Genomic DNA, 23,784 nt, shown 5'->3' with positions numbered 1-23,784 from the left:
CAGCAGGGCTGTGGGGTAGCCCACCGCCTTGCTCTGGTCTGCAGAGAGTCTGGGTCTGGCGGCAATCTGAGGCCACAGACACACAGTTAGGGGCTCAGGCCCGTGAGCAGTGGCTGAGCCAATAGGTCAGGACCCAGGCCCTTAAGCAAGGGCTGAGGCAGAGTCTATAGCAGCCCAGGCCCTAAGTCAGGGCGGGGCAACAATCAAATAGGCAACAGGTCCCAGCCTCTCTAGGCCAGAGGTAAAAGGGGGAGTCTGTCACCCAAGGAGTGGGTGGCAGGGGGGACGCAGGCCCTCCCACTCCACTTCATCCCAGCCCGGGGCCTTAGCAGTGATGGCAACTCACTGCTGTCAGTGGGGATCCTGGCCGCAACATACTGACATCGGCTCTGGCAGTGCAGCAGCCAGACTGGGGTCAGCTGCCCCCTGGCTACTTCCACACTCCCCCTCTTATGGTAGCTGGGCCATCCTCATATCATCCGTGCTCTCCACCAGCATCGGCTCCTCCGGGTAGGCTCGGCCCCTCCTCAGGGTAGCTGGCACGGGGCAGGCCAGTCGCTGCCTGCGGCTGTCTCCCAAGCGGGAGCTCAGTTACGGACGTCTGCTCTCTCTGCCAGCGTGGGCTCCACTGAGCTTGGCCGGCGGGCTTTTATACTTCCGGGTCGGGGCTGTGACCTCTGAGGGGCAGGCACTGGACCCGGTGACTCCGCCCACATGGGATTACGGGAGGTTCGGCTCTCAGCGGGGCTGTGGGGTAGCCCACCGCCTTGCTACAGGGCCATTTTCATTACCACTACAAAAAATTCTTTTTCTCTCCTGCCAATAATAGCTCACCTTAACTGATCACTCTCCTTATAGTGTGTATGCTAACACACATTGTTTCATGTTCCCTGTGCATATATATATCTTCCTACTGTATTTTCCACTACATGCATCCGATGAAGTGAGTTGTAGCCCACAAAAGCTTATGCTACAATAAATTTGTTACTCTCTAAGGTGCCACAAGTACTCCTATTCTTTTTGTGGATACAGAGTGTAGAGGGTCCAGACTCACCCCTGCGGCGCCTCCTGCTGGTATCCAGGGAATTAGCTCTCCAGCCTCTGGAGCACCCTCTGCAGGCCAGTGATCTGCCTGTCCTCTTCCTCAGGCTCCCGTGTCCCTCCCAGGACCCCGGTGCCCCTTGCCCTGGGTATTGCCCCCTGGCAGTACCCACACACTGCTAGGTCTCCTTTCCCAGGGTAACCCCCACCCACTAACCCCACCTCAGGATAAGGCAACTGCCAGTCACCAGCTAGCCCCCACTCTCTGGGGCAGATTGCAGTATAGGCCACTCATCATCAGCAAGGTTGGGTTTGGACCTGCTGCTTTGGCCTAGCACTGGGCTGCTCTCTACAACCCCCAGTACAACTTAGCCTATTACCAGGCTGCAGCCTGGGGCTATCTAGGCTAGAGCTCCCCATCCTTTCCCCAGCCCTGCTCCACTCAGGTACCCTGTCTAGCTCCCTACACCCAGCCCCTTCTCCCTCTGAAGGCAGAATGAGACTCTTGAGTGCCTGGCTCCCAGCCTTCTTATACAGGCCCGCTGGGGCCTTATTGGGGCGTGGCCCAGCTGTGGCTACTTCCCCAATCAGCCAGGTAGATTTTCCCTTTGCCACAGCTGTCTGCCAGGGCTGTTTTAAACCCCTCAGGGCAGGAGTGGGGGCTCACCTCTCTACAGAGCGTGCTCAGTGTTCTCTGACTGCCCTGCTGGCTGGAGCTCTCCCTTTTCCTTCTCCTCTCCACCTGCCCTGCTAGTTAGAGCTCTCCCTTACTTCCTGGGCTACTGCTGCTGCTGGCTAGAGCTCCCTCCCTAGACTGCTGCTACCACTGCTGCTGAGTAAGGGGTGGGGGGGCCTTGCCGGCCACCCCCCCCACCATCTCTGGAGGGAGAAGCTAAGACCCCCACCTTCACCATCACCACTACCACCTGTGGAGGTTCTTCCTGCCTGGCTGCCAGGGTTGCCGGAGCTGCTGGTGCTGTGCGTGTCCTTGGGAGCTGCTGGAGGTGGAGGAAGAGGACTGCGTGGTCCATCGGCTGCTGGGGGAGCGCATGAGACTCTGGAGACCACTGTGGAGGGGGCTGTTTTGGACTGAGTAATTTTCGAACTGTGCTCTAATGGTGGGGGTCTAGACTGTGTTTGTGGGGACACAGGGGGTGTGGCGTGGAGCCTGGTCCATCTGTGTCCCCACCCAAACCCCCACCACCACCGTTGCCCCCTCCACCACCAACCCCACAGCCCATTTCCCCTCTGCCTCCGCTCCTGCCTCTGGGACTCTGCTGCTTTCCTGGCCTGCCACGCCCTACTGACAGCGTTTGGGCCTGCAGCGGCGGGCAGGCGGCCTGCACATTGACTTTTCGCAAGCACTCGTGGGCGCACCTACCCCCCCTGGACTGACCCCTTCCCCTTTTGCAACAGGCCCCCCAGCTTTGCCCCTTGCTGCCTACCCCCTTTGCCCTCTGTAGCCTTTTGCCCCTCCCCAGCTTCAGTTTGTTTGCCTGCCCCGCCCTTTTCCCTCTGCAGTTTGGTTCTGTTGTCCCACCCCAGCCCTGCAGTAAGCCCCTTGGTTCCTCTGCCCCATTCCCAGCCTCGTTGCTCCCTTGCGCCCCCCTTGCCCTGATTGACCTTTCCCCTCGTGTGCCCATGCCCCCTCCCGTGCGCTTGTGCCCCCGTCACATTTTGGTTAATCACTGCACCCCTTTCTGTTATTGTGACCTTCCCTCCCTTAGTGTAACTAGAGGAGCCGGTGTCGGTGATTGTCCCCCCTAAGCCCTTGATACTCCCATATCTCCCTGTGTTTCGGTGCCCTCCTCCCCTGCCTGCAGCCTAGCGGGGAGGAGTGGTTGACCTGCCTTTCCTTTAGCCATTCCCCCCCCCCTTTTTTTCTCCAGTGTGTTTTCCCCTCCCTCCCTGCCCAATATGGAGGGGAACACGGCGGGTGAGCCTCCCCAAATAGGCCCCGCCACCCCTCCCCTGCCTGTCTCCTCAGCCTCTACCTCGACCTCCGCTGCTAAACCATCTGCCACCACTGCGGCATTGGCAGCGGCGGGCGACGGGGTGACCTCCGATGCTGCCACGCCCTTCGCTCCCTCCAATTATGGGGGAGCTGCCCCAGCCGGCAGGAAAGGCCAGGGCAAGAAAAAGGGAAAGAGCCCCGCTAAAAAGACTGGGCCCTCCATGGCAGGGGCTGCCTCCACTACTGCGGCCCTGCCACCGGCCGCAACAATCCTTCCCGCTGCTCCCTCCACCAGCTCTGCGGGTGCCCCTCCCCCAGCCCCTAGGGCGTATGCCCAGGTGGCAGCGGCTACCGGTATGCCATCTCGCCCATCCACCGCCTCCGCTTCCATCTATAGTGGCCTGGGCCCCTTCCCCACCTTGACTAGGAGGCATAGCATCCGTTGCCTCCAGGTGCCCGCCTCGCCGCACGTGGAGACCTACGTGCGGGCGTTGGCGAGGGTGGTGGGGCCCACGGCCATCGTGGCAGCCTCCAAAATGTATGGCAAGGTTGTCTTTTTCCTTGCCGCGGAGGCCGCCGCCCAAGAGGCAGTGGAGAAGGGCCTGGCGGTGGGGGGCGTATTCCTCCCCCTGGAGCCGCTGGAGGACCTGGGTGTCCGTGTGGTCCTTACCTCTGTTCCTCCTTTCCTTCCCAATGTCGCCCTGCTGCCCGCCCTTTCCACCCTGGGGAAACCTATTTCCATCGTTAGTCCTCTCTCGCTAGGCTGCAAGGACCCCGCCCTCCGTCACGTCCTCTCGTTCCGCCGGCACGTGCAGCTCCAACTGCCGCCGGCGGCACGTGCTGGAGAGGCGCTCGAGGGGTCTTTCTTGGTCCCCTATCGGGGGGCCCATTACCGGGTGCACTATTCTATGGGGGAGGCCCGGTGCTACCTCTGCCGGGCGATAGGGCACGTCCGGAGGGACTGCCCCTTGGCCCGGCACGGAGGAGCGTCCGGGACCCCCGAGCCCCAGCAGAGTGCCAGCCCCACCATTGCTGGCGCCCCTAGTTGCCCGGTACCCGGAGCCGCCCCTCCTCCTTCTCAGACCACCACTGCTCCCGCTCGGGCTCAAGGGATACCTCCCCCACCATGCCCAGACGAGCGAGAGAGCCCCGTCTCTGCTACGTGCACTGTGGCGGGGCCTGTAGAGGAGAGTGCGGTGGGGGTATTGCCGGGCGTGGGAGAGGGCCCTCCCCAGGGGGATTCTGCCCCATTGTTACCTCCTCAGGTCCTCGAGCCATCATCTTTGCCCCCCGACCCAATCCCTGTCACCCAGCCCACAGACAATGCCATGGAGGGCTGGACCCTAGCACAGGGAAAGTGGGGCAAGCGGAAGGCTCGAGCTCCGCTCCTGCCATCCGGTGCGGAGGCCCCTCGGAAAACCAGGAAGGGTGGCACCACTGCTGAGCCTTCCGCTTTGCCCACGAGTGCATTACATCTACCGTTGCCGGCTGGGGAAGTTGTGGCAGCACCGGGGGATGCCGCCATCCATTCTCTGCGGTCCTTCCTTGCGGAGGCCCACGTTGCAGCCCCTCCTACCCCCTTACCATCTATACCCCCTGCGATACCCGAGGCAAGCGCCGCCTCGGATGCTAGCGGGGATGACCCCGGGGTGGTGGGAGGTGAGCTGCCCTCTATCTATGAGGAGATCAAGGCCCTGGGTCTGACGCCGGTCACCCAGGGGGAGGACGACCCTCTGCCAGCGGGCCTCAATCTGGCTGACCTCACCCCAACCCCCCCTTCTCCGTCTCCTGTTCCCCTGACCACTGCTCCTGCCTTAGGGGAACCCCTGGACTCCTTGACCTGCCCGGCTGCGGGTGACACATTGCTGACGGCCGCAGAGCCTCTTCAGGTGACGGCTGGTGCCTCGCGGCTGAGACTCGAGTTACCGGGGTATCCCTTGTTGGCGTGGGGCAACCGAGTTCCTTCCCGGGTGGGGGCCCCGTTGCAGATTGTTCACCTCCTGCTGCCATGGCTGTTCCATCTGCCGTAGAGCCTGAGCCCAGCATCCCTGGGGGCCCCCTCCCTAACCCTCAGACCCCTGGGCCCGACCAAGAGGAGCTACCTTCCAGCTGTACAGCTCCTGTGGCCCAGGATCCCACCTCTGGCCCTCTTCCTGACCCTACTCCTGCCCCTGACCTTACCCCTACTCCTGACCCCAGCCCTATCCCCTTCACCTCCCACGATGCCATTGCCGCCTCTGGGGATGTCTTTCTCTTTCCCAGAGGGTGACCCCCAGGGAGCGGCCTTTGTGTTCCCCAGTCCCGACCCACTAGGGGCTGCTGTCCTCCCTCCGCTGCCGCCCCCCATTAAGCCGGGGTCTGAGGCGGACCGTGTGGCGCCGGTCCATCAGGCCTTGCCTGCCCGTCTCAATGGGCCACGGGGCCGTGCCAGGGGCCCCAATGGGGGATGATCTGCAGCCAGTGACCCCACCCCCTCATACGCTGCGAGAAGAGCTGCGGGAGTTTTTAGAAGATGTGCGTGGCTCCCGCAATAAGGTGCCGCTCGCTCTCCAGCGATGGGGGGATTTCCACCAGATGCTCCGGGCCGCGAGGGCCCTCATGGGGGAGGGTAAAAGGACCGGGAAGCAGGGTGCTGCGGCTTACCAGCGGGTCCGCAGCTTCCGTGACTCCTTGCTCACCTTTGGGGTGGGTCACGGTTTACTGCGTGGCCCAATGGGGGCCGTGAGCGTCCCTGCCAGCAAGGATCCCCCCCAGCCCTCCTCATGCCACCTATCACTTTTGCAACATTGAACACCCGGGGCTGTAGGGTGGGTCTCCGCAGGTGCCAGGTGCTCCCCTTCCTTCAGGGAGGGGGGTACTCTGTGGTTTTCCTGCAGGAGCCCCACACGGATCCGGCTGCCGAAGACAGCTGGCGGCTGGAGTGGGGGGGACAGGGTCTATTTTAGCCATTTCACAGTTCATACGGCTGGAGTGGCTACTCTGTTCTCTCCCGACCTACGGCCCGAGGTGCTGGGGGTTGCCGAGGTTGTGCCGGGCCGCCTGCTGCACCTCTGGGTCCGTATGGAGGGGCTTGTGGTCAATCTTGTCAACGTCTATGCCCCGACATCGGGCCCGGAGCGGCTGCCTTTTTATCAGCAGGCATCCGCCTTCCTCGGCTCCTTGGATCCTCATGAGTGCCTGGTCCTGGGCAGGGACTTCAACACTACCCTCGAGGAGCGGGACCGCTCGGGGACCGCGGACGTCTCGACGATCATTGGGCCCGGGGTGCTTTTGTTCGATCCCGCATCCGCCTCCTTCAGGAGATGGATCGCGGCTCCCGCTTCTTCTACGCCCTGGAGAAAAGGAGGGGGGCCAAGAAGCACGTCACCTGCCTTCTAGCGGAGGACGGCACCCCCCTTACGGATCCGGTGGAGATGTGCCAGAGGGCCAGGGCCTTCTACGCACACCTTTTCTCCCCAGATCCGACCGACCCTACTGCTTGCAGAGTGCTCTGGGACGGACTCCCAACTATTAGCACGGGCGACCGGGACCGGCTGGAGTTGCCTCTCTCTCTGGCCGAGTTCTCGGAAGCCCTCCGCCCCATGCCCACCAATAAATCTCCGGGCATGGACGGGCTGACCGTGGAGTTCTACCGCGTGTTCTGGGACGTCCTCGGCCCGGACCTAGTCACCGTCTGGGCCGAGGCCTTGCGGAGCGGGGTCCTCCCTCTTTCATGCAGCGAGCTGTGCTCGCCTTATTGCCGAAGAAGGGGGACCTCCGCGACTTACGGAATTGGCATCCCGTCTCGCTCCTCAGCGAGGACTACAAAATCGTAGCCAAGGCCATCTCGCTGCGGCTGGGGTCCGTGCTGGAGGACGTGATCCACCCAGACCAGACCTACACCGTCCCAGGCCGTAGCATCTTTGATAACCTCTACCTGGTCCGGGATCTTTTGGAACTTGGGTGTGGGGATGGTCTGTCGTTCGCCCTCCTGTCCCTGGATCAGGAGAAGACGTTTGACAGGGTGGACCATGGGTATCTCCTGGGCACTCTGCAAGCGTTAGGCTTCGGACCCCAGTTTGTGGGTTTTCTCCAGGTGCTGTACGCCTCCGCAGAGTGTCTGGTCAGGCTCAACTGGACCCTGACCGAGCCGGTCAGCTTCGGGCGGGGAGTACGGCAGGGGTGCCCCCTCTCGGGCCAGCTGTACGCTCTGGCGATCGAGCCCTTCCTCTGTCTCCTCCGCAAGAGGTTGACGGGGTTGGTGCTCCGGGAGCCGGAGCTGCGGCTGGTCCTGTCGGCGTACGCCGACGATGTGCTCCTCGTGGTCCAGGACCAGGGCGACTTGGCGCGGGTGGAGGCTTGCCAGACCGTGTACTCGGCGGCCTCCTCTGCCCGAGTCAACTGGATCAAGAGCTCTGGCCTGGTGGTAGGGGCCGGGTGGCAGGAGAGCTCCCTCCCACCCGCGCTTCAGGCCATCTGATGGAGCGCGGGTCCGCTGCTCTATCTCGGCATTTACCTTTCTGCCACGCATCCATCTCCGCCGGAGAACTGGCAAGGTTTACAGGGCAGGGTGACGGAGCGGCTCCGGAAATGGACAGGACTACTCCGGTGCCTCTCCCTTCACGGGAGGGCACTGGTGCTCAATCAACTAGTCCTGTCCATGCTCTGGTACCGTCTCAACACCCTGGTCCCGGCCCCGGGCTTCCTGGCCGACCTCCGGAGGGTGATTCTGGAGTTCTTTTGGCCAGGACTGCACTGGGTCTCTGCAGGGGTCCTCCATCTGCCCCTGGAGGAGGGAGGGCAGGGCCTGAAGTGCCTCCACACTCAGGTCCATGTCTTCCGCCTCCAGGCCCTGCAGAGGCTCCTTTATGGTGCAGGTAATCCAGCGTGGAGCGTATTGGCGCACGCCTTCCTGCGCCGCTTCCGAGGGCTCCTATACGACCGGCAGCTCTTTTATCTCGATCCGAGAGGTCTTCCGTGAGACCTCTCCGGGCTGCCGGTATTCTACCAGGACCTCCTCCGGACCTGGAAACTGTTCTCAGCGACCAGGTCCGTGGCGGCCACTGGGGGGGCAGATCTCCTCGCGGAGCCCCTGCTACACAATCCCCAGCTCCGTGTGCAGGTGGCAGAGTCCCCCACGGTGCGCCAGAGGTTGGTCCTGGCAGAAGTCACTAGAGTCGGAGACCTCCTGGACTACGACGGGGGAGACTGGCTGGATCCCCTGACACTCGCTCAGTGCATGGGGCTCTCCAGGCCTTGTACTCCCCGGCGCGTACTTCAGGAGGTGAGGGCCGCTTTGCCGCCCGCTGCTCGGGTTTGCCTCGACCGGATCCTGCACGAGGGCATGCCCCGCCCACCCTCCACTCTTGGCCCTCCAGACCTTTTCATCGGGCCCCTGCCCCGTGGACCCAACCGGCCCCCCCGCCCCTTCTCCGTGAGCCGGCTGCACGACTTGCAGCCGGTTCATTTCCTGACCGCGCCAAGGAAACATCTATACACGCTCGTGCTCCACACTCTTCACTTCCTCACCCTCGTGTCCCGCCCCAATACGAAGTGGCGGGACCTCCTGCCACCTGTCGAGGGTGAGAAGCCCCGGTGGGCCAGCCTCTATTCCACTCTGGTCCCGAGGCCTGCCGGGGATATCAGCTGGCGGCTCCTTCATGGGGCCGTGAGCACGGGCGTGTACTTGGCGCGGTTTACCCCTGTCCCGGACACCTGTCCTTTCTGCGGCGTGAGGGAGACCCTGGCTCACGTTTACTTAGAGTGTGCCAGGTTGCAGCCCCTACACCGGCTCCTCACCGATATTATGTTACGTTTTTGGTTACACTTTTCCCCTCACCTTCTCATTTATGCACTCCCTATCCGTGGCCCCACAAAGTCACGGGACCTCCTGGTCAACTTCCTCTTGGCACTGGCTAAACAGGCCATCTATAAAACCAGGGAGAGGAGGTTGGCCGATGGAGGTTCCTGTGACTGTGGGGCCTGTTTCCGATCCTCTGTCCGTTCACGTATCCGGGCAAAGTTCCTCTGGGCGGCGTCCACTGGCTCCCTTGACGCCTTTGAGGAGTAGTGGGCGCTGTCCGGGGTTCTCTGCTCGGTATCCTCGTCAGGTTCCCTTCTTTTGACCCTTTGACCGCACTCCTGTCCCTGTTTTTTACATTAGTTGTCCCCCGTAATTATTTGAGTTCCAGGCCCTGTAGATCCTCCCCTTAGGCTGCGGAGGAACCCAATATGTACACAGACTAACACAATTGGGGAGTCCTTGCACTGGGGGGGATGGGGAAGTTAATATGTGGTTGGGAGAATTCACTCCTCTGGTGGTTAGAAACCTTCACCTAATTACAAGGGTTAAACTTGTTGATGGTCAGTTTAGATCCATTAGTTCACTACTAGTGGGGGCATGTGATAGTGTGGGGCAGGGAGGGAGAAAGACTGGAGAACTGACAGTGGGAGCCAGAGAGATTCCCTGTTCCCCGGTCACCCATCTCTGGGAGGAACCAGTTGGAATTGCCCTTGGGAAGCTGCCGCTAATAACTCAGGTGTAAAATCATTATTCCGTTGGAAATCAGATTAAAGCCTCCTCACACCCGGTGTCACGGTCATCGACATGGCTCATTCCCAGGATGCTCACGGCCACAGCAATGCAATAAGTGGAACCAAATCCCTTTCCAGAGCCCAGGCACACACAGAAATTCTGGGGCTTATCATCCCTAGGCTTCTGGCGCCATCGTCTGGCCCTTTGGTTTCACTCCTTTCTGTTCAAACCTTTAGCTTTCTGCACAGAAACGTTAATTCCCTGGGAGAGACTCGGGAGCGTTTCTCTGTTTTGTGTTGTTAAGGATTGAAATGTTCCCCAGTTCCTCGGTCCCAACCTGCCTCCCGTTCTACTGCCCATGCAGCCCCATCCCAGCCCTCAGCCGCCAGTAGACGCCGATTCCCTCAGCCCCATCTGTGCAGGCGGTGAAGCCCTTTCACTGCGCATTGCCTAGTTCCCCTAACTCTGAGGGACTTCAGATTCTCTCTGTCCCCAGGGACCCTCCACACCACACCCCTGCTTACCACGGTTCAATTATTGCAGTAGCATGAGTCTGACGCTCACTTTAGAGGCCCCACATTAATAACCATTTTCAATATGAACTTACTGGGGTTTTTATTGCAATATTTGGGTGGGGGGAACCTGTTAAAAAATATTCATAAAACTCTTTTTCCAATAGAGTCCCAGGGCTCTTGATATCCCGTGTATCGGGTGATGAACATCCACTGACCATGTAGCTGATTGTGGTATAAACATCTTAGATTTCCCCAGCTAGATAAGATCCCATCTTTATGTAAATGTCAGGGAGACCTGTCTGAAAACAGTGACAATCTTAGAACAGTTCATCGGCAGAATTATCACACTAAAGCATATGTGCAAAGCATGTGCCCTGCCACTGAGCTCCCTCCCCACCAATACAGCTAATGCCATAAGGCATTGGGGGGGGGAGGGGGAGAGTCTCCATGCTTGATCTTGGTGGCAGAAGTGATTTGGGGCTTCAAGAGCTTCCACATTATCACATAGTGGATGGGGCCGTGGGTGCAAGGCGTGGAAGAGGTGGAAGAGGGCGGGGCTGCAGGCAGAAAGGGTGGGGATTTGGTATCACTAGCTCCTGCTTAGCGAGTAGGGTTCAGTTTAGGGCATTGGTCCCCAAAATGTGGGGCACGCTTCATAGGGGGTACAGGGGAAAGTTCATGGGGGCACCTCAGGGCCTAAGCCAGCTCCCATGGAGGGCAGGGAGGGAGCACCACTCAGCCCCACTCTGCCCCAATCCTGCCCCCCTGGCTCCTGGCCCAGCCTTGACCCCTTACCCCATACACACCCCTCTCTGCAGAAAGCCACCGTCCCGCTACCAGCCCCAGTTCTCGACCGTGGCTGCCAAGGGGCCGCAGACACAGATAAAAGGGCAGTGTGAAAAGTTTGGGGACCACTGGTTTAGGGTGACACCCTCAATCACTTCTATGCAGTCCAATAAAAGGTATTCCTCACCCCTCAAGCAGGAAGGACTATGTTCTGCTGCCCTTTACTCATCCAGGAAGGATAACAAGATTTCATTGCACTCATGTGATTTGTAACCCCCATCAGCCCAAACTGGTCCTTTTGGCAAAGCCGCCCCATCATGCTGCCTAGCTAGGTGGAGTAGGCGGGTCTGTGCAAACACAGTCTGTTCCTCGAGTATTTCCCCCAGCTCATCACTAGGTGTGAGGGGGGAACTCGTTCAGACCCTGCTTACACTTAGTATTTAAAAACTCCTTATTGTCCCTACCTCTGCTGGACTTAGATTTCTCCTCCTGTCCCTTCCCTGATAGCTCAGATGAGGTGGCCGAATGGTTAAGGTGATGCTGCTAATTGATTGTGCTCTGCATGTGTGGGTTTGAATCCCATCCTCATCGAAGGCCTTCAGGCTTCTCTCTTCCTTTACAAACAACCATCTTCCCTCTTTGGTACAATCACAGACCACAGCATATTGCTTCCTGCAAACAAAAGCAATCTCGGGAACTCAGACCTTCCCCCCCCCCCCTGCTTAAAATAAAATGTCTAAATACCAGATTTCTAAAAGAATTCTCTAGTCCTGGATTTCTTAGTTTTTATCTCAAAAGGTGACATCCTCATCATTTCCCCCAAACACCCCAAGACCTCCATTATTATTAAAATTATTAAAATGCCCCAGTCCTCAGCAAGGCCACGACAGTGACCCACGGCAAGAGTGTCTAGGCCAAGCTGTTCTGAGGGAAGGAAATCAAACATTTTCTCTCTGCTTCCCTTGGCAAGGTCTGACTGGAAAACAAAATCCCCCAAACTGAAGATTTTCTGCTGAAAAACCAATACTAGTCTGCTTGGGGACTTTGATTTGAATGTATTATTATTATTCTCTTGTGATTTCTGAATTCTTTCAGTTCAGTCTTTGTGCTCCAGGTGCGTTTCCAGGTTTTGAGTTGTGGGGGAGAGAGGCCAGGTCATGATGTCTCTTCCCCTCTTTCACAGTTTCTTCCAACTTGCTAGGAAGCTGCTTTGCTACGATGTGAGTCAAGCAGTGTCCATTGTCTCCGGGCTATCTCGGAGAAGTCTGCATTGTACATGGCTCCTGGGATAGTCCTTGGGAGCGTGGATTCCTTCAATGGGCCAGCAGCAAGTCTGGCTCCTCCACTGTGACACCAGAAAGGCTGGTTGTGGGCATTTGCAAACCTTGTAACATAGTTCAGTAACGCACACAGAGCAAAACATCCACTGACCACGTAGCTGATTATGGTATAAACATCTTAGATTTCCCCAGCTAGAAAAGATCCCATCCTTATGTAAATGTTACAGAGCAAAACTTCATCACGTCCCAAACAAGGCGAGCAGACGCCATCCAACAAGATATTAATGTTCAACAGATCACGGCTTTTGAACGGATACCTCACCAGGCAGACTGTTAGGGTGACCAGACCACAGAAACGAAATATCGGGATAGGGGGGCAGAGCAAAAAAAAAAAAAAAATGCTGTTTCACAGGGGCCGGGGAAATTAGCAGGCCCCGCTGGGAAGGAGCCGCTGGAGTGCAGCCAAGCGACAGAGGCGCAAAGCTCCGGACCCTGGCAGGGGTGTGGGAGAGCGGCTCGGGCCGTGCGAGTGGGCCATGTAAAGTTTATCGGCTCAGGGGGGACCCCGGCCGGCTCCTCGCCCTAGTAGAGGGGTAGCGTCCCCGCCCCGTGCCAGCATGTGTCCCCGGCTGCCGCAGGCCAGGTAAGAAGCCGAGTTCCCCTCTCCCCCCTCGTCCTGGCTCCTCAGCTGAGCAGCATTCCTCCTCCCTCCCAGGCTTACCGCTGTAATGGCGGCGCAAGCCTGGAGGGAGGGGCTGGTGGCGGCTTCCAGTTCCTGGAGCCGCTGGTGAGTACGAGCTCCGGCACCGGGCGGGCAAGGGGGGCTGGCAAGGGGGTTGCTCCCCCAGGAAGGACACGGGGGGGCTTAGCAGAGGAGCCAGGATGAAAGGGAAGGGGGGGACTCGGCTCCTTACCTGGCCTACGGCGGCCAGCAAAACATGCTGAAGCAGGTACGGGGCGGGGACTCTACCCCTCTACAGGGGCAAGGAGCCAGCCGGGGTCCCCCTCGAGCCGATAAACTTTATATGGCCCGCTCACGCGCCCCGAGCCGCTCTCTCCCGCCACTGCCGGGGTCCAGAGCCCCAGAGTGCCCCCGTCTCCCTCCTGGGGGAGCACTCCCCTTGCCAGCCCCGCTTGCCCGCCCGGTGCTGGAGCTCGTACTCACGACTCACCAGCTCCAGGAACTGGAAGCCGCCACCACCCCTCCCTCCAGGCTTGCGCCGCCATTACAGCTGTAAGCCTGGGAGGGAGGAGGAATGCCACCTGCTTGGGGAAGAGGCGGGGCCAGGGTGGGGATTTGGGGAGGGATCCAATAGGGGAAGGAGGGGGCAGAATCAGGGCAGGGGAGAGAGAGAGTCCCTGCAGGAGGGCAAAATTGCTTGTTTGTCCAGTGTCCCGACCGCACATGGGTCAGGACCAGTGCCGTATTATTGCCTAGGCCAACAAGGCTTAGGCCTAGGGCGGCAAATTTGCAGGGGCAGAAGCTCCCCTGCACGCCCCACCCACCTGCTCCAGCTCACCTCCGCCTCCTCTGCAAGTGCGCCGCCATGTCCTGTTTCTCTCCCCTCCCAGCGCTTGCACTGTGAAACAGCTGTTTCGTGGGGCAGGGAGGGAGTGGTGAGGAGGGGGAACGCCGCGCGCTGGGGGAAGAGGTGGGGCCGGGGAAAGGGATCCAATAGGGGAAGGGAGGGGCGGGGACTTTGGGGAGGGGGTTGGAATGGGGGCGGGAAAAGGGCGGAGTCGGGGCGGGTCAGGGCGGCAATTATTTCCCGGCCTAGGGGTGTCAAAATTATTAATCCGCCACTGGTCAGGACATGGGACAAACAAGCAAATATCGGGACAGTGCCGATAAAATCGGGCCATCTGGTCACCCTACAGACTGTGTACAAACCATAGCATCATTATATGACAGTGGTGAATAGGGTGTGCTTTGCGCACACCAGGGCTGACATTGCAATGGAGACGTACCCGCAGAGTCCATCTCTCCCGGGATAAAGATTGCAGCAGGGCTGGCCTGGGTCATCGGACTTGGGCTCCTGGAGCTAAAGCTGTGGGGCTCAGAACTGTGGTGCAGATACGTGTGTTCCCGCTGGGTTGGGAAACCCTCCCCCCTCGTGGGGCTCAGTGGCTGGGCTCAAGCCCGTATGTCTGCACTGTCATGGTACAGCCCTGCAGCCCCAGCCCCACATGCCTGAGCCAGCTGCCCCGGGCTTGGAGACAGGTGCCCCTTAATTGCAGTGTAGACATAATGTGAGGGCACGTCTACACGGCGACGAAACCCGCGACTGGCCAGTGTCTGACAAATCCGGCTTTGCCTCCTTCTGCTCCTTGTTCCCCGGGACGGGACGATCTGCCCAGAGAGGCTGCAGCCAGTGGGTCTGGGCAGGTCCCGGGTCTGGGAATCCCCCCCACATCTCCCCCTTCCCCTCCGCTGTCCCATCTACCCCCATCTCCCCCTTACTCCCCCTCCCCGGTCCCGTCTCTTCCTCCCACCCGGGCTGGGGGCTCTGAGCTCGCTCCCTGCAGGCTCCGGGCAGGTCGGGGCTAATGACAGGCCCCGCCCCCAACGCAGACCCCGGGAGAGGGGGAGGGGAGGCCCCGCGTGGGGCGGGGACACGTGTGGGGCGGACTCGCTCCTGCCCAGGTGCGGGGCTGGGGCCGGGCGGTGACTCTGCCCCAGTGTCCGTTGGGGGGAAGCCCCGCCGATCTGCGCATGCCCAGAGCCGGGAGACACAAAACTCTTCTTCGGCTCCAACGGCCCCGCACGACCCAGCCAGAGTCGCAGCGCCCCGAGCGTATTCGCAGCCGGGCCCAGCCCCCGGCCCGACATCACTTCCGGTCCAGAGAGAGTCCGGAACTACATTTCCCAGCCTGCCCCATGGGCGCTTCCGCCCTAGTTAGCTTAGGTAAGGGAAGGTTTCAGAAGCTGTTGCTGCGCATGCTCCGTTCGATCCTCGTTCGTCCGACCCCAGGCCTAAAGTCACTTCCGCTGCTGTCCCCGTGTGATCCGGGAGCGCGGGCTGGGCGGGGCCGGGACCGGGAGCGGAAGGAGGGGCCCGGAGCGGGGCTGTGGAGAACCCCGCCCCCAACGGAGGGGCAATACCGCCTACCAACGCCGCGCGCGGTGCGCTCCAACGGCCCTAACGGCCGCAACCGTCACGTGTCTCGTTCTCTCGGCCCGGCGCCTCACGGGATCCGTCACCTCCGGGCCCGCTGCGGGGGTAGCTCCGGGCCCGCGGGAGAGCCGGTAAGAGCCGAGTGGGGTGGGGGGAAGCCCCGCGACCCCCCGCCCTGGGCCAGGCCGGAAGCTGGGGTGAGGCGGAGGGTCCCGGTGCGGCCTCTGTAGCGATCGGGGGGAGACGGGTTGAACTCTCTGTGGGGGGCCGGGAAACTTCCCTGGCGGAGAAAAGTGTCTGTGGGTCTGTGTGTTGCACTTGCCCATCCCCCACTGCTGCCCCCTTCCCTGCTCCAGGGACCTTCCCCCCCCGGCCCCCTTCAGACTGCCCCCCCGGCTCCCTGCGGCCCGTGTGAAGGGGGGGAGGGGAACCGTCACTGTCTGTGTGTGTTGCACAGTCACATAAACTCCCTTCAACCTGCCCCTCCCCCTCCTCCTCCCCTCATTTCATAGCCAGAGAAATTCCCCCCCCCCCCCCCCCCGCATCCCCGTCTGGGGGTTTGTCTCTCCTGTTATGAAATGCGGAGTTTGTGACCCATTTTCTGCACGACTCTTATAGAAGGATATAAAAATCCTAAAATCCCTCCCCCTCCCCCCCTGCCACTTTCTCTCTCTTTCTCTAATTCTACTTAAATTGTGCCCTGTCTCTCAAATGATAAAACACAAACAACATCTCAGATTTACCCCTTTTCTCTGATTCTTCAGCGTGACTAGACATTTATTGCAAATCTTGTCTCTTTTCTTTCTGTTCATTTATCAAATACTGATGAGAAATACACTCAGATTTTACCTCTGATCAACAACTGACATGTGCTGTGGAGTGTAGGTTTTTTTTGGGGGTGGGGGGAGAGAGGGATTGTTCTTATTCCTGATTTGCCTGACATTATGTTGTGGTGGTGATTTTTCTGTATGTAGTGTTTTTATACCTATATATTGCATAGCATCCTAGACATGTAGGGCTACTCAGGATCTCAAGCTGTCATCAAGTCTAGCTCTCTCTGCTGAGGCAGGACCCAGTCTATGTAGATTATCTCTGACAGAGGTTTGTCCTACCTGTTCTTAAAAACTTCCAGGGAAAGAGACTCCAGCAACTAGGGATTTATCCAGTGAAGTAGGTGACTTTGAGCCAGACACTGAAAGATCCTTGTGCCTTAGTTTCCACACTGGCCACAGGAGGTTACTAGTATCAGGGGTGCATCTGAAGAAGTGAGGTTTTTATCCACGAAAGCTTATGCCCGAAGAAATCTGTTAGTCTTTAAGGTGCCACCAGACTCCTTGTTGTTTTTTTTAGGAGGTTACTAGTACTCCCTCCCCAGACTCCTGGGTGCAGCCAGGGATAATTTAGTGATTTATGGGAATTAGAAGAGGAAAATGCATTAAGAAGGATGATAGTTGTGTGTTTATTATTAAATCCCCAGACACCCACCAATCCCCGTCCTTCTTCCGATGAGCTATAAATAGCTATGATCCTATAGTGAGTTCCTGCCTCTCCACACTTTCTATAGCAGCGCTTTTAATAACAGGTCAGGGAAACATGGAAATACTTTGAACCAAATTCCAGAAGCCGCTGAGCATGCACAAGTTAAAATGAAAACAAGGTTCTGTCTCTCCAAGGACCTGGCCCCTAGTGCAAAATTATAGACACTCCCTAGAAATCTGAAATGGCCACTTCATAACTGATAGAATGTTATTGATTTATTGACTTCTGGGAATTACCAATAAAAGAAAGAACCCAGTGAAGTTGATACCATGAGGGAAAGATCTCATGTGTCTTTACAAATTGGTATAATCTAATCTGGAACTTTATACAGTAAAATGCCTTATTCATAGCCCTATGGCGATTGCCTGTATCCTGTAGGGACCTTAATTCTGCACAGTCCCAGCTGCTTCTGTCCCCCACCATACCCCCAAACCTTTTCACCTCTCCAACTATCAGCTGTCAGTTTTCCCTTGCTGCTACCCCTTCCTGACTGGCAGAGAAACTCTAAGCTCTAGCCCCTTCTCTTTGCCTCTGAAAGTTGCCTTTCCCAGGGCTTTGCTGCCTGTGTGAATGGCAGATGGGGATGGGGAGCCATCACTTTCTGCGTATTGACTGAACATCCATCTAGTCCCTGACACCTTCATTTATGCAGCGGTACATTTATTGTAATTATTTATCTTTTAAAAAAAGCAAAAACATCAAAGATCAGGTCTGCAGCCTACAAACCCTCCGTGTCCTTAAACAGCAGTATGTTGGGCCCTGCCAGAGTATCAAGTTCAGCAAAATTCAAACCTCCAAAAACTAGGAAATAGAGAACTAATGTGCACGCCAATGCAACCTTAATTCTGCCCCCTAGAGGTGGCAACTGCCACTGGGCATTATCTGCCAGCACTCCAGCTGCACTCACTGTATTAGGTGTAGCTTCACTGAAAGGTAGAGGCGTTAGTTGGAGCAACTTAGTGGAGGTGTGATTGTGATATAAGAAGATATGGGTCTGAGTCACCCATGTGTGCGATGAAAGGAAAGAGGTGCATGTGTACCTTGAGCTTCCAGTCTGTATCGGCACTGAGCTGTGCATGTTGTCAGGGGGAAACAGGACTGTTTGCCATGGGAATGGTCAGCAGTGAGATGGGATCTGAGAGCAGTCTGTGTGCTTAACGATGGGTAAGTGAATGTAGAACGTTAGCTGGAATTTCTGTGAGTAAGGATGCAAGAGTTGTAAAAAGGGGTGAAGAGGTGTTCAGTTGACAAGTGTGCGGCTGTTTCTGGGGAGCAGCCCAGTATCTGAGTTTAGAACAGGTGTCAGTAGCTCCTGTACAGCGCAGCTCACCTAAAACCAAATTCCACCTGAGCAAAGATAAAGTGCTTTATTGTGTGCCCTGGTTGACATTTTCCCTAGTACTTTAGTGATAGGCACTATCTCAAATAGCTGGGTGCACATAGGTGTGTTGTAGGAGTAAAGAAAGGGTCATTGCTCACGTGGGTCAGAATTAGGATTACATTGGTGTGTACCTTATCTCTGCATTTCCCGATTATTACAAGTTTGAGTTTTGCTGATCTCTCTTCTGGAGGGGCACCAGACAGCTCCGGGCAACCTTAAATCCTGTGTTCATAAAGTTTTTTGTAAGTGAATTTCCTAGCTTTTTGCACAGAGCGATGTTGGCGGGAGGAGGTAGCAGCCCTATAGGCAGTTGTAGGTCTCTCACAAGTTTGCAATCGGAGGCACGGAGAAGTGCAATGACTTACCCAAGGTCGCCCAACAGGTCTGTGGCAAAGCCAGGTATAGTCCCAGTCCAGTGCTCTCTCCACATAGGTGCTGGGTGATTGTGAAGTGTTGCTCCCCTCTCCTGTACTTTTTTCATTACGGTGGAATGGGAATAATGGTCATGCCTTCAAATGTTTCTCTCCTTCCCCACCTCCTCCTTCTGCTACCATTTCCAGCTCAGCCTCCCCTTCTTTCAAGTGTTTGTCATGGGCAGTTGGTAACAGAGCCACCGAGAGATATCTCTCACATGGTCTGTGCCCCAGCTGGGCCTTCTGCTCCTAGTCTAGCCATGTCCTAGCTCTGCCCTTCCTCCAAACACGCCCCCTCCCCGATACACTGTGGCCTGCCCCTCCACCCCATACATGTGTGGCATGTACCTTTAAACTATTCATATTTTGGATTTCAGATAATTAAATTTGTTACCTTCTGCTCCCTGTCATAAGTTTCATTTGTTTGGTGGTGCTCTGATGGTTTTCCATTGACAGTTTGGGAGGGAGAAGGCTGGTCACTTGAGCGTTGCGTTACCTTGTGTGCTGACTAGTGAGAAGTGACGACTCCCTCTTGGGTGGATGGTCCGATCCCGGGGCCCGTTACGTCTCGGTGATTGATTTTCCATTCCAAGTTCATAAAGTAGATTTTCAGTATAAATGCTTTGTTCCTTACATATGACCCCTATGTTGATCTCTCAGTCTTTGAGTCTTGACCACCTATGAGCTTTCTGTAGACACCTCACATGACCATCCTCCGAGAGATGTGTTTGGTGTGATGGGTTTGTCAGGTCTCAGGTGAGAGCTGCTGGCAAAGACCAAGTGAGCCTTTGCCAAGGGATCTCTGTGTCACTGTCTGACACCCATAGGCCAGGGAGCGGACGACTTTCTGCCAATGGTCTTCAGGACGGGTGTTGAATTCACTGCAGTGCCCCATGTCCCCTCTCCATTTCCCTTCTCTGTGTGCTGTCTGGGACGCTGCTCCACTTCCTGCTCCACAGGCCACCCCTTATCTACTCCATGTGCCAGGCTGCTGGCAGCCCCCAGTGAGAGGCCATCCAGCCCATCAACCTGGTGCCCAACTGCTGGGCCTCCACTCAGTGAAGGCCAGAGCCCCGAATGCTGCCAGCCCTCTGTTTGGGGCTGGAGATGTTCCACAGACTGTTCCCTTCCCAGGGTTGCCCCACTCTGAATAGAGTAGGTCTCTCCTGTTAACTCCTGCTCCAGTCCTGGCATGGTTTGCAGGTGTGGAGGAGCTGGGCCAGTCCAGACTAAAGCAGTTTAACCCCTTCTGTGCCAGCGTGGGGTTTATATAGCCCTTCACAGGCACCCAGGCCCAGGGAATGGACCCCTATCAACCCCATGCCTAATGTGGTGGGGCGACCCACTGGCAGCGTTGCCTTTGAGGGTGCTGCTCCCTTCTGCTCCCACTCCCTCCCCTCCCCCTTTACTGCCACCACAGTGCCTGTTATCTTGACTTCCTGAGGGGTGACCCCCTAGAAGGTGTGTTTTGTTATCTCTTTCCCACCCCCACCCCACCCCGGATCCTTTGTGCACGCTCTGTCACTCACCTCTGTCTCAGGAGACAAGGCGGGTCATGGGGTGCGGGTGATGCTATGCTGGAGATCCATCATCACTCCAGGAGTGGCAGCCTTGAGCTTCCTTGAAGGTTGCCGGGATGCTGATGTGCACTGGCGGAGAACTGGGGCTTGACTCAGTCCATGGACCATTTGGCCCACACTGCACTGTAAAGCCTGCTCTGCATTGCTGCCAATTGTTGCTGGTGGCGTTGTGCCCATAAGTCTCTGTAACACTGTCTTCAGTGACTCGAGGGCATGAGCACCAACCTCAGGCAGACTGGTAAGTAGCAGGGAACAAACCCCAAATTGGTTGTGAGGTCTATATGTAGATTTCAACAACCAAGTATCCAGTGTAACAGCATTAATGTGGAATCGCAGACAGTTCCCTTGTGTCATCCCATATATCTCACCACACAGGTGAGCTCACCTTTGTGACAGATGGTCCCGTACTCCAGGGGTTCTCAACCTTTTTCTTTCTGAGCCCCCCCCCCCAACATACTATAAAAACTCCATGGCCCATGTGGGCCACAATACTGCCTTTCTGCATACAAAAGCCAGGGCTGGCGTTAGGGGGTAGCAAGCAGGGCAACTGCCTGGGGCCCCATGCCGCAGGGGCCCCCACAAAGCTACATTGCTTAGGCTTTGGCTTTAGCTCCTCGTGTTGGGGCTCAGGGGCCCTGGACTTCAGCCCCATACGCTAGGACTTCAGTTTTCTACCCTGGGCCTCGGCAAGTCTAATGCTGGCCTTGCTTGGCAGCCCCCCTGATAACTGCTCCACACCCCTGGTTGAGAACCATTGCCTTACACCATGAATCACAGCAATGTTCAGGTTACTGCCAGTCCCAAAGGATCAGTCACTTCCTTAGGTCAATTGAATCTTAGATTTCCCACAAAGACAACACTTGTAGCCAGTCCTGTCATAACCTGTATTGAGATTTATTTCAAAGAAAATGAATTGTTTACAAACTTAAAGCAGATGCAGACGAGTTAGTCTTAAATTTCAAAAGGCAATGGAAGCTTAATAAGCATGCTCTACATATTCTTTAGGACTAATCCAGGATAAGGAGCTGAGAATCTCTTCCTTATACCTAGAAACTTTGCCCCCCCAGAATCCAAGCAGCATAGAGATAATCAGTTCCTTCAGCATGGGGTTTTTTATCCTCTTTTTGCCATGTGCTCTGAGCTGCAAACTCAGCTAATGAGAGATCAAGAGCACAAAACAGTCTTGTGTCTTCTTTAATGTCCCATAATAGTCTATCTAGTGTTGATGGACCTTTCCTGCCAGGCAGGGTGTAATGCATTCTGTTGCCAATCAGCACTTCCCCTAGGTAAAGTCTCTCCCCTGTCTGGTGATCTAAATAGCCAGAGAGGCTCACAATGCATTACATTGAGATATTAACCCAGGCAACAACTCAGTAAAGCATTCAATAAAGTCTAAACACATTCTTGTCATTATAATACTCTTTTAACACTACTAACACTGGTGAGTCAGAGTGATTCCAGCTATGCGTTTGTCCGTGTTCAATTAAGACATGGGGGACTTTTACAAGAGCTAACACCTCATCTGCCAGTGTCACAGGCAGGATGGGCAGGGATGGTGTCTCTGGCCTTAGATTGCCAGAAGCTGGGAATGGGTGACAGGGGATGGATCACTAGATGATTCCCTGTTCTCTTCATTCCCTCTGAAGCACCTGGCATTGGCCACTGAGCTAGATGGACCATTGGTCTGACGCAGTGGGCCATTCTTATGTGCACAGGTTCTATGAGGAGTATCTACTCATCTGGACTCGCTGGGGAGCCACAGAAAGAAACGAGGTGTGCTGAGACAAGGAGGCCCAGTCTCAGAGCCCCCAGGGTCACACTTGCCAAAAGCTAAAACTAGGCCCAGCCCATGAAAGGGGGCACTCCCAGGAGAGACTGTATAAAGGCTGGAACATCAAACAACTTAATAAACCTGAGACAGCTGCCTTGGGACAATGACAGGGAGAATCCCCCAAAGTGACTCCTTTGATTCTGCTCTTCTCTGGCCTTTGGTTCATAGAATCATAGAACTGGAAGAGACCTCGAGAGGTCATCTACTCCTGTCCCCTGCACTCAAGGCAGGACAAAGTATTATCTAGATAATCCCTGTGAGGTGTTTGTCCAGCCTGCTCTTAAAAATCCCCAATGATGGAGATTCCACAACCTCCCTAGGCAATTTATTCCAGTGCTTAACCGCTCTGACAGGAAGTTTTTCCTAATGTCGGACCTAAACCTCCCTTTCTGCAATTTAAGCCCATTGCTTTTTGTGCTATCTTCAGAGGATAAGAAGAACAATTTTTCTCCCTCCTCCTTGTAACAACCTTTTATGTACTTGAAAACTGTGATCATGTCCCTTCTCAGTCTTCTCTTCTCCAGACTCAACAAACACAGTTTTTTCAATCTTCCCTCATAGGTCATGTTTTCTATACCTTGAATCATTTTTGTTGCTCTTCTCTGGACTTTCTCCAATTTGTCCACATCTTGCCTGAAATATGGCGCCCAGAACTGGACACACTGCTCCAGTTGAGCCTAATCAACGCGGAGGAGTGCAGAAGAATTACTTCTCGTGTCTTGCTTACAATAATCCTGCTAATACATACCAGAATGATTTTTGCTTTTTTTGCAACAGTGTAACACTGTTGACTCGTATTTAGCTTGTGATCCACTGTGACCCCCCCCCCCCAATCCCTTTCCACAGTACTCCTTCCTAGGCAGTCATTTCCCATTTTGTATGTGTGCAACTGCTTGTTCCTTCCTAAGTGAAGTAATTTGGATTCGTCCTTATTGAATTTCATCCTATATACTTCAGACCATTTCTCCAGTTTGTTCAGATCATTTTGAATTTTAATCCTATTCTCCAAAGCACTTCCAACTCCTCCCAGCTTGGTATCCTCCGCAAACTTGATAAGTGTGTCGTGGAAAAAGTCACCCACGCATTGATTTTAGTTCACAGACTCAAGCCTGAGGCCAGTTTATTGCAATACATACCAACGCGTTGGGGCGACAGTCAGAAAACTGTCAAACCTAGCAGCAGCCTGCAAGCTGCTTTATCCATCAAACCGCAAGTATAGTACAAATAATACGTCATTTATGTGAAAATAAGAGTAGCGGTCTGTCCCTTTTTCCCGGTAGCTTTCTCATTATTTACGAGAATTGGGTGCCTATTGGGTGGGGGTGTTTTTTTGTGGTTTTGACATGGGTGGTACTTGGCACCAGCGGGGGTGTTATTTTTTTGTCAGGGTACATATTGTTTTCCCGGGGAGGCCTGGGGTTTATTACAGGACACCCAAAGATGAATATGATTGGCTGGTGGCAGGTAGCTGGAGGAGCTGTCCTTTACTAGAAGCAATTTCTTCATATAAGCCATTACCATGTTTCATCAGCAAGCAGTTATGTTTTTTATCTATAAGCGGTTATCATGTTGCTAAGGCCTTTCGCATGGCTTCCGCCCCTCCCTCCCCTGGTAATAGCCCATGACCGTATTTGGCAGAGAATTGCACAGCTTAGCTTTGTTCAGGTTCTGGCCTGTACTGTTTTATGTAAAGGCCATCTGTGCAGTCAGCTTTTGTCACTGTGCCTGAATTTGGGCCTTTGGTGTTACTGTGGCTGTCATTAAAAAGGCTACCTAGTTCTTTTTCCCCACAATTTCCCTCCTCTGATGCCATGTAGGCATCATTATCGTAATT

At 55.9% G+C, this 23,784-nt stretch overlaps 1 protein-coding gene and 1 long non-coding RNA gene across 10 annotated transcripts in view; one reads left to right on the top strand and one right to left on the bottom strand.

The window, feature by feature from the left end:
- Nucleotides 1-10,077: 10,077 nt before the first annotated feature.
- LOC135975995 (uncharacterized) lies at nucleotides 10,078-14,998 on the bottom strand. Its single transcript, XR_010593228.1, has 3 exons — nucleotides 13,611-14,998; nucleotides 11,275-11,482; nucleotides 10,078-10,323 (listed from the first exon to the last, which is right to left on the bottom strand). It is a non-coding gene; the product is annotated as an uncharacterized LOC135975995 (long non-coding RNA).
- Nucleotides 14,999-15,008: 10 nt separating this feature from the next.
- The window catches only part of LOC135972170 (zinc finger protein 501-like), a 55,376-nt gene continuing 46,600 nt past the window's right edge, over nucleotides 15,009-23,784 (top strand). For 2 of the 9 annotated variants that reach the window (XM_065569583.1, XM_065569581.1), the window contains exon 1: nucleotides 15,009-15,337. In XM_065569583.1, coding sequence (XP_065425655.1) covers nucleotides 15,029-15,337 — 309 coding nt within the window. In that variant the 5' untranslated portion in view covers nucleotides 15,009-15,028. The remainder of the gene's footprint in view (nucleotides 15,338-23,784) is intronic. The other 7 variants (XM_065569582.1, XM_065569590.1, XM_065569591.1 and 4 more) reach the window with 7 other exon arrangements.

Source organism: Chrysemys picta, chromosome 16, assembly GCF_011386835.1.
Source record: "Chrysemys picta bellii isolate R12L10 chromosome 16, ASM1138683v2, whole genome shotgun sequence".
NCBI classification, from domain to species: Eukaryota; Metazoa; Chordata; order Testudines; family Emydidae; genus Chrysemys; species Chrysemys picta.
This window is presented reverse-complemented; position numbering and strand designations above follow the sequence as displayed.